At 45.6% G+C, this 16042-nt stretch overlaps 1 protein-coding gene across 1 annotated transcript in view; it reads right to left on the bottom strand.

Moving 5' to 3' along the window:
• nup160 (nucleoporin 160) overlaps positions 1-15184 on the bottom strand; it is a gene marked incomplete at its 5' end in the record, with an annotated part of 29948 nt that extends 14764 nt beyond the window's left edge. Inside the window, 15 exons of the mRNA XM_034077334.1 lie at positions 1658-1818; positions 6043-6148; positions 6477-6573; positions 7252-7346; positions 7554-7649; positions 8132-8245; positions 8355-8453; positions 8561-8630; positions 8732-8882; positions 9740-9807; positions 9920-10056; positions 10255-10415; positions 11550-11686; positions 13325-13490; positions 15060-15184. Of these exons, the coding sequence (XP_033933225.1) occupies positions 1658-1818; positions 6043-6148; positions 6477-6573; positions 7252-7346; positions 7554-7649; positions 8132-8245; positions 8355-8453; positions 8561-8630; positions 8732-8882; positions 9740-9807; positions 9920-10056; positions 10255-10415; positions 11550-11686; positions 13325-13490; positions 15060-15184 (1783 nt within the window). The remainder of the gene's footprint in view (positions 1-1657; positions 1819-6042; positions 6149-6476; positions 6574-7251; positions 7347-7553; positions 7650-8131; positions 8246-8354; positions 8454-8560; positions 8631-8731; positions 8883-9739; positions 9808-9919; positions 10057-10254; positions 10416-11549; positions 11687-13324; positions 13491-15059) is intronic.
• Positions 15185-16042: the final 858 nt, after the last annotated feature.

Here is a 16042-nt window from a genome sequence, read left to right on the forward strand (position 1 = left end):
TATTGTTTATGAAGCAGGGTATAGAAAGTACATTATTGAAATGAAAATACTATTTATTTACTTTTACAAACAGTGAGTACCTGGGCAGCTGCAGCCAGGGTATATGCAGGAATTCTGAAGTCAAATGTAATACCTTTTAAGACCTTTTTTAAGACCCTTTCCATACATTTTAAGACCTCATCGCAACTTCGAGTTCTAACCGGTTACATTGAGGTAATGCCATATGGGAGCTCCCTCACAAATACCCAGGGGTTAAATTGGGCTGGGACTGTCCGGGGCTAAGCCCGGCACATAGGACGATGCTCTGACGTCATCACCCTCACACATTTGTCATATGTTTACAAAAAACGATATATATGTTCAGACTTTTCTCGTTCTTATAGACTATATTTAGGGTCGATATGTGTTGACCATACTTTAAAATAGCAGATCTCTGTGACCGGATATAGTTTGGCTTAGACCCCACGAGGACGCATACAGTAAAACGCAAACGCAAAAAAGTATTCCGTTCAAGCGCATTCGATTCATTAACGTGTCCGTTCACACTAGACCGCTGGAAACGCTGTAGTACATATGCCAGGCCTGTAAGTGGCGCTGCTGCTGCCGCCACAAAATACACCAAAAGCAGCGAAGAAGACCCCGGAGCATGGTCGCCCTTCTGTTTATTCTCCGCGGTGGACGGCGTGCTCTCCTGCTGTATATCTCTCAGGTAGTCCACCAGCAGATAAACCCCCCCCACAGAGCAGAGCAAGGCAACGAAACTTAAAATAAGAAGCAGCATTTTATGGCACGCTATGCATGGGGCCGCCTTGAGGGGGTTTCCCGACATGTTGTTTCAGTAAATTAAAGGGTGTCATGTTGTCGTTGCTGTGGACCTTCTTAATACCTTGGAAAATGCCGTTTAATACTTTTTAATAGCCTTAATTTTCGCTAAATTGATTTATCAACTTTTAATACTTTTTAAGACCCCGCGGACACCCTGTGCAGCATGTGTGTTGCAGGACATGTGTAAGCGTGCAAGCGTCTTTGAGTTGTAGAAAAGCGCTAGGCCTGTAGGCTATAAATATAATGTATTATTATTATTATTAGGCCTATGTGTTGGACATGTGTGGTTGGACTCTGTCTCACAGGCAGTGTAACATCAGAGGAGACTGGGCCAATTGTACATTCTCAAACTGCACCACTTAGAACTAACTAAACAATGCAGAGATTATTTTTATATAATTGTATTCAATAACCGTAAGAAATTAAACAGTATGAAGTGATTTGTAAATAGGAATACAGATTTGACTTAATGTTTTCATAAATATATTTTTCTCCCAGTTTGACTTATTTTTACCCTCTCAAAGAACCGGAATCGAAAAGCAGAAACGGAATCGTTAAAATCCAAACGATACCCAACCCTATGTGTGATGCAGTAAAATCTTACCGCTCACTTACGTTAGCGGTGTCGTAAAAACCGTGGGAAAATGTCAAATACGATGACGAAGAAGAAGATTCCAGTGGCCCCAATTTTTGTCCATTCTGGACAAGTGAAGAATGTATTCGGACAAGTACATTGCCAAACTCACTTGTCCATGGACAAGTACTCTCTAAAAACTTTTTCTCACACTGCAGTATCCCTTACATATTAAATATGTATAATATATAAACGTACTGTAGCTCCGGGGGCCGGCTGGACGATCCAGGCGTACTCCGGCCTGATGAGGCGCAGGCAGTTCAGAGCCGACAGGAAGCAGTTGACCTGCTGCTGTAAACCTGAGGGAGTTCTGTTCTCTCTGCTCACACGCATGCCCAACTCATACATCACTGAGCCAGCTGGAGGGGGGGGGGGGGGGGGGGAGTGTTGGGGGGAGAGAGAGAGAGGGGGGAGGAGAGAGAGTGGGAGGGGGGTGGGGGAGAGGAAGAGAGTGGGAGGGAGGAGGAGAGGGGAGGGGGAGAGAGAGGGGGGGAGAGGAGGAGAGAGAGGGGGGGGGGGAGAGAGAAGAGGGAGGGGGAGAGAGAGGGGGGGAGAGAGAAAGAGAGAGGGGGAGAGGAGAGAGATGAGAGAGAGAGAGAGGAGGGGGAGAGAGAGGGGCGGAGAGAGGAGAGAGAGGGGGGGAGAGAGAGGTTGGTGGGGGAGGCAAGAGGAGAGAGGTGGAGAGATGAGATGAAGGGGGGGGTGGGGGGAGAAGAAGAGAGGGGGGAGGGGAGATGACGAGGGGGCGAGAGAGAGAGAGGTTGGTGGGTGGGAAGAGGAGAGAGGGGGAGAGAGGAGAGAGGGGGAGGAGAGAGGGGGAGAGAGAGAGGGGGGAGGAGAGAGAGAGAGAGAGGGGGGGAGAGAGAGAGAGAGGGGGGGAGAGAGGAGAGAGAGGGGGGGAGAGAGGAGAGAGAGACAACATTATTAAAACTGAAGTGCAGTTTGAAAGAGATGATAATGTTGTTACAGATGATTTCTGAGAGGTGTTGTAGGTAGTGTTAATTTCGTCAGCTATTTTTTATTTAGTCTTAGTCCTGTGTTAAATTTCCTTTTTAGTTTGAGTCATATTTAGTCACCTTCATCCTGTTTTTATTTAGTCAAGTTTTAGTCGACTAAAAGTCTGAGCATTTGAGTCTTATTTTAGTCAAAGAAAACTGAGTCTTTTTAGTCATCAGATTATAGAACATTTCAGTCAAACTAGCCAAAACCAATAATTTGTCATTTTAATAAATAAATAAGATTATATCTCGTCCTTATGTGATGAAGCACAGGCTGAGTGATTGAGCAGCTCTGCAGAGAGTATCTGGTGTGTGGTGTTGGTACCAGCTGTGTTTTGGCCGCATTGCTTCCCTTCTGATGAAACAATGCATTCACTTTTTCTCTCCGCCTCATTGTAGCGAAAATGGGCCCAAATTTCACATCGTTTCTTTCTCCCAAGCAGTGTGGCTTTAGACTTTTTCGTTGTCAGTCATTTTGACGGACAGGATCGTAACATTTCGTCATAATCCATTATTACTACAGATGTCCCGATATTTAATGTTACAAAACAAAAATGACCGTCTTAAAGTCATCCTGAGGACTTAGTTTTGGTTTAAAATTACACATCATCATGTATGTGTTGCTTTCTTTGGGCTTGTTGTCAGACCTGCTTATTCCCCTCAAAGCAAGAGTGGGCGCAGTGTCTAATAGTAGCAGCAAGCTAACGAGAGGCTACGTTCAGCTGGAGACTCGGGAGTCGGGACAGAGGAAATGTCAGGAGTTTGGAAGTATTATGAAATTGAAAGCGAAGGCAGTGGAACAGCCAGATGCAATGTTTGCAAGGCAGAGGTTCTGCGTGGTGGAAAGAACAGAGCTACATTCAACACGACCAATCTAACACGCTACCTGAGAAACAAACAACACGGCGAGTACACTAGGGCTGTACCCGAATATTCGTTCGCTGGAGTACTATTCGGGTTTCAATTTTGTAATTCGGAAATTCATTTTGTTTGTTTTTTCATTTCCCCCCCGTTTTTTTTTTCAAATTGAATTTATTGAAATCTCCAATATCAACGTAAGAGCTTGTGCTCTTAATCTCCGTCACGTTGTTTCTATAGCAACAACAACTTCCTGTCAACAGCGCTACCTCTCCTTCAAAATAAAAGCATGTCCATAAATAGGAAGCCAAGACAACTGCAACGAAAGTAACCAACACAATGCGATATCCGTTTCAAAGAACACAAATTGGGTTAATTAACAAATAACTATAAAACAACAATACTGTAGAATAACAAAATGAATGCCGTGAATACACCGAAACACACGTGTTGAAGTGGTTTGCTGCTGATTACTATTGAATTGTGTTACTCCAGTAAGATGGAAATATAATACTTTGTGTATTCATTGCATTATTACTAGACTAGTTAGTCTTAAGCAGAGTTCCCGTTCGCCGGTCAACATGTCCGTTAAAGTTTAAATCTTCCGGACACAATTTGAAAAGTGCCGGTCAAAGGTCTTCTTGGTTATTTATTGAGCTTTAAAACTAATTGATATGATTCAATATTAAACAAACTAATTATAGATTAACTACATTTTTCAAAAGTGTTCAGTAACTTACAACAACACGGGAATAATGATCGGAGCGCTCTCTCTCCCTCTCCTGACAGCCCGCCAGTCTCATGCAGCTCGCGGATCAGTGAAGAGTAACCCGACAGTGAAACTAAACACATCTATAACTAGTTACGGGAGTTTGAGAGGTCATTAAAATAGCTACGTGTGATATTCTAACCTGAAGTGTGTGTTTTGTCCGCTCACCGCTGCAGCTGATCTCTCTCTCCCGTCAGATCAGACTTCACTCGCGTTTATGTCCATATCGATCAGAGCTAGTTCTAGCTAATGATAGACTACCTGCTTATTAAAAGACACCTAAACAATAAGTGTTGCTATGCAACCGGGTGAGGCCGCAAAGTATAGCGTAGCATTATGCATTTGTTTACATGCCCACCGGAACCCCGAGGCATTACCAACAGATCAACGCACAATTAACCCATCCAGGACATCTCTCTCCACATTAAGTGTTAGTGCAACTGATGCGGTATTGAGCTAAGGGGAATATATATTTTGACCGGACGCTTTGACCGGAGAGATTTAGATTTGCCGGTCTTCAGCATATTTTACCGGTCGTAGTCCGATAATTACCGGCTAACAGGAACTCTGGTCTTAAGGCTAGAATTCTGCACTAAGCCACATTTTTATTTTATTTTATTATTTGTGACTGAATGTGAACTTGTGAAGCTAGTCAAGCTACCTCTTTCCAGTTGTTGTTACTGCACTATCTGCACTCAATTTGTTTACATGGTTATTTTGTGGTGGACCACTGATAAGCTTTATTTTGTTTTGATCCAATGCTGCTGCGAAAAAAAGAAGCTATATCCATGTTGGATAGAATGGATAGCTGTCATTTAAATTTAAAAAAATAACCTTAAGGGACAACTTCAATGCTTTTTTCCTTTTTTTCTCTTAATGCATTACATAAAGATCGAATCGGGAAAAATCGGTATCAGCAGATTGTCAAAATCAAATGATCGGAATCGGGAGCAAAAAAAGGTGATCGGGACATCCCTAATTATTACCCGTCGAGTCTGTACACAAGTCGTCACTCACTGGGGTATTCGGTTAACACGACCACTGCTCCCAAGCCCTGTTGTTGCCATTTTATTTTCTGTTAAATAAGATGAGTTAGACCATGAGTTAGACCTGAGTCTTCCTGACAGTTCACAGTGTGCCGCTGCCCGGTGTAATTCAAATGTACCGTCGTGCACAGACTCACAGCTGCTGCCCAGCCGCAGCACAGACTCACAGCTGCTGCCCAGCCGCAGCACAGACACACAGCTGCTGCCCAGCCGCGGCACAGACACACAGCTGCTGCCCAGCCGCGGCACAGACACACAGCTGCTGCCCAGCCGCGGCACAGACACACAGCTGCTGCCCAGCCGCGGCACAGACACACAGCTGCTGCCCAGCCGCGGCACAGACACACAGCTGCTGCCCAGCCGCGGCACAGACACACAGCTGCTGCCCAGCCGCGGCACAGACACACAGCTGCTGCCCAGCCGCGGCACAGACACACAGCTGCTGCCCAGCCGCAGCACAGACACACAGCTGCTGCCCAGCCGCAGCACAGACACACAGCTGCTGCCCAGCCGCAGCACAGACTCACAGCTGCTGCCCAGCCGCAGCACCGGAAATGGAACTGCTGGGAGAAAAACTGACGATCAGAGATGTAACGTTATCTTCGATAATATTTCGTCTCCTCATTTTTCCTCAACGAAAGGAAAGAGAGATTTTGGCTTAGTTTTTATTTAGTAAACTACATTTTCGTCTCGTCACTTTTCGTCAACGATATTGCATGATGATTTCGTTGCAGTTATTGTTTACTGCCGTCGTTGCCGTCTCGTTTTTACCCCCAGTTAAACCTAAAAGGTCGTTGACGAACATATTTCGTCGTAGTTTTAGTCAACGAAATTAACACTAGTTGATGATTTCAGTGATGATAATGTTGTAAGAGATGATTTGAGTGATAACAACGTTCTCAGTGTCCCCACCCTTCCGGTAGTTGTGCCTGTTGATGTGGAAGGCGTACAGCAGCTCGTAGTAGTTGTGAGCGAGAAGGTCCAGACCTCTGGCCCGAGACTCTATGATGCTCACCACCTGACAGACAGCAATAACTCATCAATAACACACTATAACAGGTGCACTTTACCACGGGAGAGGGCAAGCAGTTATAACAGAGAAATAATGGAAATTAATTCAGTGGACACTTTATTAGATTTGTATTATATTAAATTGTATTATTACTAATGTTAATATAAGGCAAGTTTATTTATATAGGACTTGTCAACACAAGGTAATTCAAAGTGCTTTACAACAATGAAAGACATTAAGAGCATAAAACACAGTAGAAAAATTCAAAAGCAAACATAATAAAATGTGAATAAAAGTGACAGTGTGAGATGTGAATAGTTCAAAGTGAGTGTACCTCGTCGTGCAGGTTGACGTAGGAGAAGTGGACCAAGTCCTGGAGCTGAGAGCGTTCACAGAGAACCACCACGAGCTGCCGGAGGCAGTCCAGCTGCCTGAGGGTCAGAATACACATATTATACCCTGATAACATTATACACACCTTTATACTCTGATAACGATATACCGTAACCAGTGGCACACTAGGATTAAGTGTGCAAAATATTTAAATTGTATTTTCGGATCCTGAACGAGACCGCCGCCAGAGCGCATCTCCCCGTTCCCTGCAGAAGGAAGCCGTGCACGCAGCGTGGCCACGCTGTCTTTAACTCCAGGCGACTTTCTGCCGCTTTCCTCCGCGGTGCTGATCGCTTCCCCACGGAGGAAAGCACTTCACTAAGTGCAGTACCGATGAGGAGCTGAACATATGCCGCAGTTTGTGCGTGGCTGTGTCTTTAGTTGAAAGCCCAGTGGCGATCTGCTCATCTCTCATCGAAATAACATGACGGGCCATGTGTGTCCTGGAGAATCACAGCCCTTATTATTATGCCGTTTAAAACAATTATTTAAATTTGTTTGTTAAATTCGGCATCAAGTAAGTTAGGAATGCTCCGATCGATATCGGCCGATACTCACAGTGACAGAGCGGATCACAGAGTGACTGACTCCGCCACCGACAGCCGACGCACACACCAAACATTAACTGAGTTTTAAACATCACTTTAAATGGAAGATCCCCATAGGCCCCGCCCACTGCGACCCCGCGGCGACCCCGCCTTAATGTGTGATCTCACATGCTGCTGTCGGGGTTCTGCGTCAGCGCCTCGTACGCCTCGCTGTTGTGACCCAGGTCCAGGTGATGCTTGAAGATCCTGGTCCACAGCGCCGCCTACACACACACACACACACACACACACACACACACACACACACACAGAAGGTGTAGTTTAATGATGATGATGATGGTGTAGTTTGATGATGATGAAGGTGTAGTTTAATGATGATGAAGGTGTAGTTTAATGATGATGATGGTGTAGTTTGATGATGATGAAGGTGTAGTTTAATGATGATGAAGGTGTAGTTTAATGAAGGTCACCTGGCTGTGGGCGTCGCTGCCGGCCTCTGTGATGGCGAGAGACGACAGCTGGATGACGAGCTCTGGCAGACCCACGTCCTCCAGGAGGCGCAGCACCTGCAGATATTTAATATATTACTCAGTACTGCAGTACCCTGTGTACCTGGTGGTAGTACTGCAGTACCCTGTGTACCTGGTGGTAGTACTGCAGTACCCTGTGTACCTGGTGGTAGTACTGCAGTACCATGTGTACCTGGTGGTAGTACTGCAGTACCCTGTGTACCTGTGTACCTGGTGGTAGTACTGCAGTACCCTGTGTACCTGGTGGTAGTACTGCAGTACCCTGTGTACCTGGTGGTAGTACTGCAGTACCTCGTGTACCTGGTGGTAGTACTGCAGTACCCTGTGTACCTGGTGGTAGTACTGCAGTACCCTGTGTACCTGGTGGTAGTACTGCAGTACCCTGTGTACCTTGTTGTAGTACTGCAGTACCCTGTGTACCTGTGTACCTGGTGGTAGTACTGCAGTATCCCGTGTACCTGGTGGTAGTACTGCAGTACCCTGTGTACCTGGTCGTAGTACTGCAGTACCCTGTGTACCTTGTTGTAGTACTGCAGGCGGGGGTGGGCGTCCTCCTCCTCGCCGCCCGTGAGTCTCAACAGGAAGTCCTCCTTCTCCACCTCTGTGGCTGCTTCCTGGAAGCATTGCAGCGCCTGCACACAGAGGACACGTTTTGTTCATCTGCAGGTCATTGTCTCTAAACATCTCCCGATCTCTCAAAACGCCCCGAACAACGTCTCTAAACATCCTCAGGTGACTCACCTTCTGCCCCTCCCCGTTGGCCAGGTAACACTGACCCAGCACGAAGCGACATGAGCCGATGTTCACCTGACACCACGGACCAATCAGACGGACGTACTCCTGCAGACAGGGGACAAAGGTGAGGTGAGTGTTTAAATAAAAAATAGTAATAATATTAACAATGATGATGATGATGATGATGATGATGATACAAATACTAAACCCACCTGCAGCTGTGTGTACTGACAGTTGGCCATCAGACACTCTGGGAACTGGAAACCAGGGTTACTGGGCCAACTGAGAGACAGCCATTAAGATTCAACAACAAGCAAAAAGTGACCCAGTGAATATTATATTAAATACGTCACATGAATATAAAGGGAGTTGATAAAGGATACAGCAGCTGAGCGAGCAGGACGACCACGTTGGAGATCATGTGACTCCAGACGAGCATGGAGCTGCTCTGCTGCTGCGAGTAAATCTGGGAGACGATTATCTTCCTGCCGACCGTCTGGTAGAAGAGCTCCACCACCGTCTGAGGGCTCAGAACTGGGCAGAGAAGGCACTGTCATTACCTCATACAGACACGACATCACGTCAGGCACTGTCAGTACCTCATACAGACACACTCCACCACGTCAGGCACTGTCAGTACCTCATACAGACACGACAACACGTCAGGCACTGTCAGTACCTCATACCGACACTACAACACGTCAGGCACTGTCAGTACCTCATACAGACACTACAACACGTCAGGCACTGTCAGTACCTCATACAGACACAACAACACGTCAGGCACTGTCAGTACCTCATACAGACACTACAACACGTCAGGCACTGTCAGTACCTCATACCGACACTACAACACATCAGGCACTGTCAGTACCTCATACAGACACACTACAACATGTCAGGCACTGTCATTACCTCATACAGACACACTCCACCACGTCAGACACTAGCCTCATCCCAATTCGACTCCTCCTTTCCCTTCCTTGCATCTTAGCTCCGCCTCCGTAAGATGCGAGAGACACGAGGAGGAGACGCGAGGACAGAGGAGTCCTCAGGTATTAATTGGGATGTCCTCGTTCACTCCAACGTCACTCTAAAACGCTAGGATTTTTTTGGACAAATTTGAAATATCTCTCTCCCTCTCTCTCCCTCTCTCCCTCTCTCCCTCTCTCCCTCTCTCCCTCTCTCCCTCTCTTGAAAATCAGACCCGTGCAGGACTCTGCTCCCAGCTACCCTTTTTATCTAAAGCCCTGGAGTGAGTGGTCTACGTCCAGCTGCAGTCGTTTTTAACCACGCATGGCATCCACGGAAAGTTTCAGCCTGGCTTTAACCCCATGCACTGAACCAGCCCTTCTCTGCCTCACACTCACGCTACAACGCGCCGCCGTTACCTGATGCGCTGCTGAGGCTCGGCGAGTCGGACAGCTCCAACACGGTCAGGTGCTGCAGGTTGGCTTCTCTGCAGGACGACAACATACTTTATTGAGCCTTTCAATACATTACTTTAGAAATGTATAGGATGCAAATAACAAGTCATTTATTGATTTGCATTATTTTGTGTGTGCACTCACATGATGTCCAGCGCCACAGAGGAGGCCATGCTCTGGCTGATGTGTTTGAGGAGGTGATAGGAGGAGAGGAGGTTCGAGCTTCGAGGGATCAGATCCTGCTGAAGCTGCAGCAACTGAGCCCCCCCACCCAGGAACACCTGACACACACACACACGTCGGATAATCGATTATTATTCGCCGGGCCGTCCGATTTTCGATTTGATCATGGTCTATTTCTGGCATCCCTAACACACGCACACTATTTATTTATAGATTGAACATGATTATTATTGATATACTGGGAAGTTATTAGAGTGTGTGTGTGTGTGTGTGTGTGTGTGTGTGTGTCTACGCACATTGTCTCCGAGGCGCAGGTAGAGTTTCTGCAGGATCAGCAGGTCTCTGCAGAACAGCGCTCGGGTCATGGTCATGTGACAGACGGCCTGACAGACGATGGACACAGCAGAGCTGCTTCCATACAGCTGAGACAGGCTGACCCTCACACCCAGAGGCTGGCCTGCAAGACACAGAGCAGGGCATCAGACACACTTTCAGAACCTGCCAGGCACAGAGCAGGGCATCAAACACACTTTCAAAACCTGCCAGGCACAGAGCAGGGCATCAAACACACTTTCAGAACCTGCCAGACACAGAGCAGGGCATCAAACACACTTTCAGAACCTGCCAGGCACAGAGCAGGGCATCAAACACACTTTCAGAACCTGCCAGGCACAGAGCAGGGTAACAAACACACTTTCAAAACCTGCCAGGCACAGAGCAGGGCATCAAGCACACTTTCAGAACCTGCCAGACACAGAGCAGGGCATCAAACACACTTTCAGAACCTGCCAGGCACAGAGCAGGGCATCAAGCACACTTTCAGAACCTGCCAGACACAGAGCAGGGCAACAAACACACTTTCAGAACCTGCCAGGCACAGAGCATCAAACACACTTTCAGAACCTGCCAGGCAGAGCAGGGCATCAAACACACTTTCAGAACCTGCCAGGCACAGAGCAGGGCAACAAGCACACTTTCAGAACCTGCCAGGCACAGAGCAGGGCAACAAACACACTTTCAGAACCTGCCAGACACAGAGCAGGGCATCAAACACACTTTCAGAACCTGCCAGGCACAGAGCAGGGCATCAAACACACTTTCAGAACCTGCCAGACACAGAGCAGGGCATCAAACACACTTTCAGAACCTGCCAGGCACAGAGCAGGGCAACAAGCACACTTTCAGAACCTGCCAGGCACAGAGCAGGGCAACAAACACACTTTCAGAACCTGCCAGACACAGAGCAGGGCATCAAACACACTTTCAGAACCTGCCAGGCACAGAGCAGGGCATCAAACACACTTTCAGAACCTGCCAGACACAGAGCAGGGCATCAAACACACTTTCAGAACCTGCCAGACACAGAGCAGGGTAACAAACACACTTTCAGAACATGCCAGACACAGAGCAGGGCAACAAACACACTTTCAGAACCTGCCAGGCACAGAGCAGGGCATCAAACACATTTTCAGAACCTGCCAGGCACAGAGCAGGGCTTCAAACACACTTTCAGAACCTGCCAGGCACAGAGCAGGGCATCAAGCACACTTTCAGAACCTGTCAGGCACAGAGCAGGGCAACAAACCCTCACCTTGTGTATCCTGAGAGACAGAGATCAGGCTCTCAGAGTCCGTCTCCAGGTCCAGCTCCCTCAGAAGAACCGTCATGGCCGCCGCAGGGTTCCTGACGTCCTGCAGTTTGTTCTGGATGTCCTCCATCACGTTTTCACTGCACAATAAACACTTTAATCATGCTTTATTTACAATACACTTTGGACAGCCTGAGTAGTATAACAGCAGTATGTATATACTCCTGTTATACTCGGGAGGGAGCCAGTCTCGATTGAGGCACATCAGCTCTGATCTGCAGCCACTTCCCCCCCAGAAACTGTATTTTAGCCTCATCCTGGTCACTGACCTGCCAGTGTGCAACTCGACTCAACAGGATAACAACTGGTGACTTCTAGAATTCACTCTGTCTTCAGACTTCTCTGTTTCAGTGTGTCCTCTGTATCAATGCTCAGGTTGATCTGACTGAAATTGTGATTTTAAATCTCAAACCGCTGCAGTATCTGTCAGGCAGAAACTTGGGACAGGTCATCTGACTGAAACCTTAAAACTGAACTAACTGACCGCTAGGGTTACTTTGATTTAAACATGTGTAGAATACTAAGAGCTTTATTGAGTAGGTGTAACTGTGTTAAGGGTTAAACTCATAACTTTATAACTTAGGGTTTAATGTCATTGTAAAACCATCGGGCCACTGAGAAGACAATAACAGCTCAGGAGGGAGCCAGTCTAGATTTCCTTTTGAGGGTCACCAGCTGCAGAGAGGTAACTAATTAAAGGGGCGTGGCCCCACAGCTGGGAGAATATATAAGTAATTCTTTTTCTTTTATTTAAGTTTTTTTTTTTTTGGACGGACACTATAATTTTTGGGAATTATTTATATATAAATATAAATATAGTCAGAATCAATATATATGTTTTGATTTTAAAGTCAATTCAGATTAAACATAGTGAAAAAAAAAAAGACTTGTAGTGAAAACCACCCTTGGATGATGGGATGGACTAAAAGCTTTAGGATATACAACATATAAGAAGTACCCTGTTTCAAGATTGATGCAGAACAAGTGACCTTTGACCTTTTTAGAGAGGTTTAGCAAAAAACCCACTTCTGGGGTCATTTGGGTGGATTTGACCTATCTCTGGAACCCCTCGGTCGATTTGGATGATTGACATCTCTTTTTAACCGCTAGGGCCAATGGAATCGAGGGGAGGTTCCACATACACACGTTACCAAATAAGGAGTGAGAGTGACGCGTAGCCAAAACCGGAAGCTGCGATACACTCTGGTGGCTACCATTAGCAGCTAATATTAAGTTTGTGCAGTTACTATAAGTAATAAGGGTATCTTTATCTTGGGTTCTGTACCAAAGTGCGTCAGCATTTTTTTGCTAAGGGGTCATTTAGATGCTTCTTATGAGACTTGTGTTTTGTTTTGGTAAAGATGGTTTGTATCGTCAGTTAGCTGAGATTCTTCCCGTTAATCTGGTATGACACATTAATAGGTTTTTAAGTATTAAGTTGCCCTGAGACACAGTGTCGTGAAGAGACACAGTGTCGTGAAAAGAAACCGCAGCCCCCTCCACCAGGGGCTCTCGGGCTGAACAGGTTAAATGAGTACCTGTCGTTGGACAGCCTGAGTATTATATGATTAACTGTGAGTATTATTATTATATATACCTATAGGTACATATAATAATAATATAAATTAGCACACAAACATTTGTATTTAGGTCGTCAGAGTAAATGGCTCCTCGTATGGAGGTCAAAACCTGTCTATATATATATATATTATGAGTACCTGTCATTGGACAGCAGGCTCTCCAGCACCAGGTCTGCTGCCCTCTCCGGTGACTGAAGGTGTTCCAGGGCTTTCTCCATCTCATAGGCCATCTCTACAGAAACTGCATCGCTGATGAGGCGCAGACACTGAACCAGCTGCAGCACGTCCTTCCCCAGCTCTGGATCTATATACATACATAGTTATTATCTGAACCAGCTGCAGCACGTCCTTCCCCAGCTCTAGGTCTATATACATACGTAGTTATTATCTGAACCAGCTGCAGCACGTCCTTCCCCAGCTCTGGATCTATATACATACATAGTTATTATCTGAACCAGCTGCAGCACGTCCTTCCCCAGCTCTGGATCTATATACATACATAGTTATTATCTGAACCAGCTGCAGCTCGTCCTTCCCCAGCTCTGGGTCTATATACATACATAGTTATTATCTGAACCAGCTGCAGCACGTCCTTCCCCAGCTCTAGGTCTATATACATACGTAGTTATTATCTGAACCAGCTGCAGCACGTCCTTCCCCAGCTCTGGATCTATATACATACATAGTTATTATCTGAACCAGCTGCAGCACGTCCTTCCCCAGCTCTGGATCTATATACATACATAGTTATTATCTGAACCAGCTGCAGCACGTCCTTCCTCAGCTCTGGGTCTATATACATACATAGTTATTATCTGAACCAGCTGCAGCACGTCCTTCCCCAGCTCTGGATCGAAATACATACATAGTTATTATCTGAACCAGCTGCAGCTCGTCCTTCCCCAGCTCTGGATCGAAATACATACATAGTTATTATCTGAACCAGCTGCAGCACGTCCTTCCCCAGCTCTGGGTCTATATACATACATAGTTATTATCTGAACCAGCTGCAGCTCGTCCTTCCCCAGCTCTGGGTCTATATACATAGTTATTATCTGAACCAGCTGCAGCACGTCCTTCCCCAGCTCTGGGTCTATATACATACATAGTTATTATCTGAACCAGCTGCAGCACGTCCTTCCCCAGCTCTGGATCGAAATACATATAGTTATTATCTGAACCAGCTGCAGCACGTCCTTCCCCAGCTCTGGGTCTATATACATACATAGTTATTATCTGAACCAGCTGCGGGTCTGATATATTAATTAGGGCTGTCAGTCGATTAAAATATTTAATCGCGATTAATCGCACATTTTTTATCTGTTCTAAAAATGCACCTTAGAGGGATCTTTTTCAAGTTTTTAATACTCTTATCAACATATGAGTGGACAAATGTGCTTTATGCAAATGTTTATTATCATTTGAACAATGACAAATATCCTCATGAATATTAAACACAACAACCTGGAACCTCTCTCATTCAATAATACAATACAGTGTGTGTGTGTGTGTGTGTGTGTGTGTGTGTGTGTGTGTGTGTGTGTGTGTGTGTGTGTGTGTGTGTGTGTGTGTGTGTGTGTGTGTGTGTGTGTGTGTGGTCTGCCGCAAGCGGGCGGCAGGAGCGGGGCTGTCAGCATCAGCTTGCAGATGGTATTTTAAACTCGATGCGCTCTGAAACTACGGGGCGGCCGAGGACAAAAAATACACATGCGTTAATCGCGTTTAAATAATTAGTGGCGTTAATTTTTTTTTGCGTTAACGGGTTAACTTGACAGCCCTAATATTAATATATAGTTATTTTGTGAACATTAGCCGACTTTAGCTTAGCGTGGTAAAGTTCAGTGATGTGACCACCGAGTGGAGGGGAACTCACCTTCAGCGATGGGCGTCTCCTCCTCTGAGGACAGGTACTCATCGTAGGACAGGTACAGGTGATCCACAGCAAAACATGGCAGGAGGAACGACACGAAGCCCTGAAACACAGACTGTAGTTTAAACCTGAAACACAGACTGTAGTTTAAACCTGAAACACAGACTGTAGTTTAAACCTGAAACACAGACTGTAGTTTAAACCTGAAACACAGACTGTAGTTTAAACCTGAAACACAGACTGTAGTTTAAACCTGAAACACAGACTGTAGTTTAAACCTGAAACACAGACTGTAGTTTAAACCTGACACACAGACTGTAGTTTAAACCTGACACACAGACTGTAGTTTAAACCTGACACACAGACTGTAGTTTAAAACCTGAAACAACAGACTGTAGTTAAACCTGAACACAGACTGGAAGTTTAAACCTGAAACACAGACTGTAGTTTAAACCTGACACACAGACTGTAGTTTAAACACTGAAACAACAGACTGTAGTTTAAACCTGAAACACAGACTGTAGTTTAAACCCTGAAACACAGACTGTAGTTTAAAACCTGAAACACAGACTGTAGTTTAAACACCTGAAACACAGACTGGTAGTTTAAACCTGACACACAGACTGTAGTTTAAACCTGAAACACAGACTGTAGTTTAAACCTGAAACACAGACTGTAGTTTAAACCTGACACACAGACTGTAGTTTAAACCTGAAACACAGACTGTAGTTTAAACCTGAAACACAGACTGTAGTTTAAACCTGACACACAGACTGTAGTTTAAACCTGAAACACAGACTGTAGTTTAAACCTGAAACACAGACTGTAGTTTAAACCTGAAACACAGACTGTAGTTTAAACCTGAAACACAGACTGTAGTTTAAACCTGAAACACAGACTGTAGTTTAAACCTGACACACAGACTGTAGTTTTAAACCTGAAACACAGACTGTAGTTTAAACCTGACACACAGACTGTAGTTTAAA

The sequence above is a fragment of the Pseudochaenichthys georgianus genome, unplaced genomic scaffold (genome assembly GCF_902827115.2).
Source record: "Pseudochaenichthys georgianus unplaced genomic scaffold, fPseGeo1.2 scaffold_1514_arrow_ctg1, whole genome shotgun sequence".
NCBI classification, from domain to species: domain Eukaryota; kingdom Metazoa; phylum Chordata; class Actinopteri; order Perciformes; family Channichthyidae; genus Pseudochaenichthys; species Pseudochaenichthys georgianus.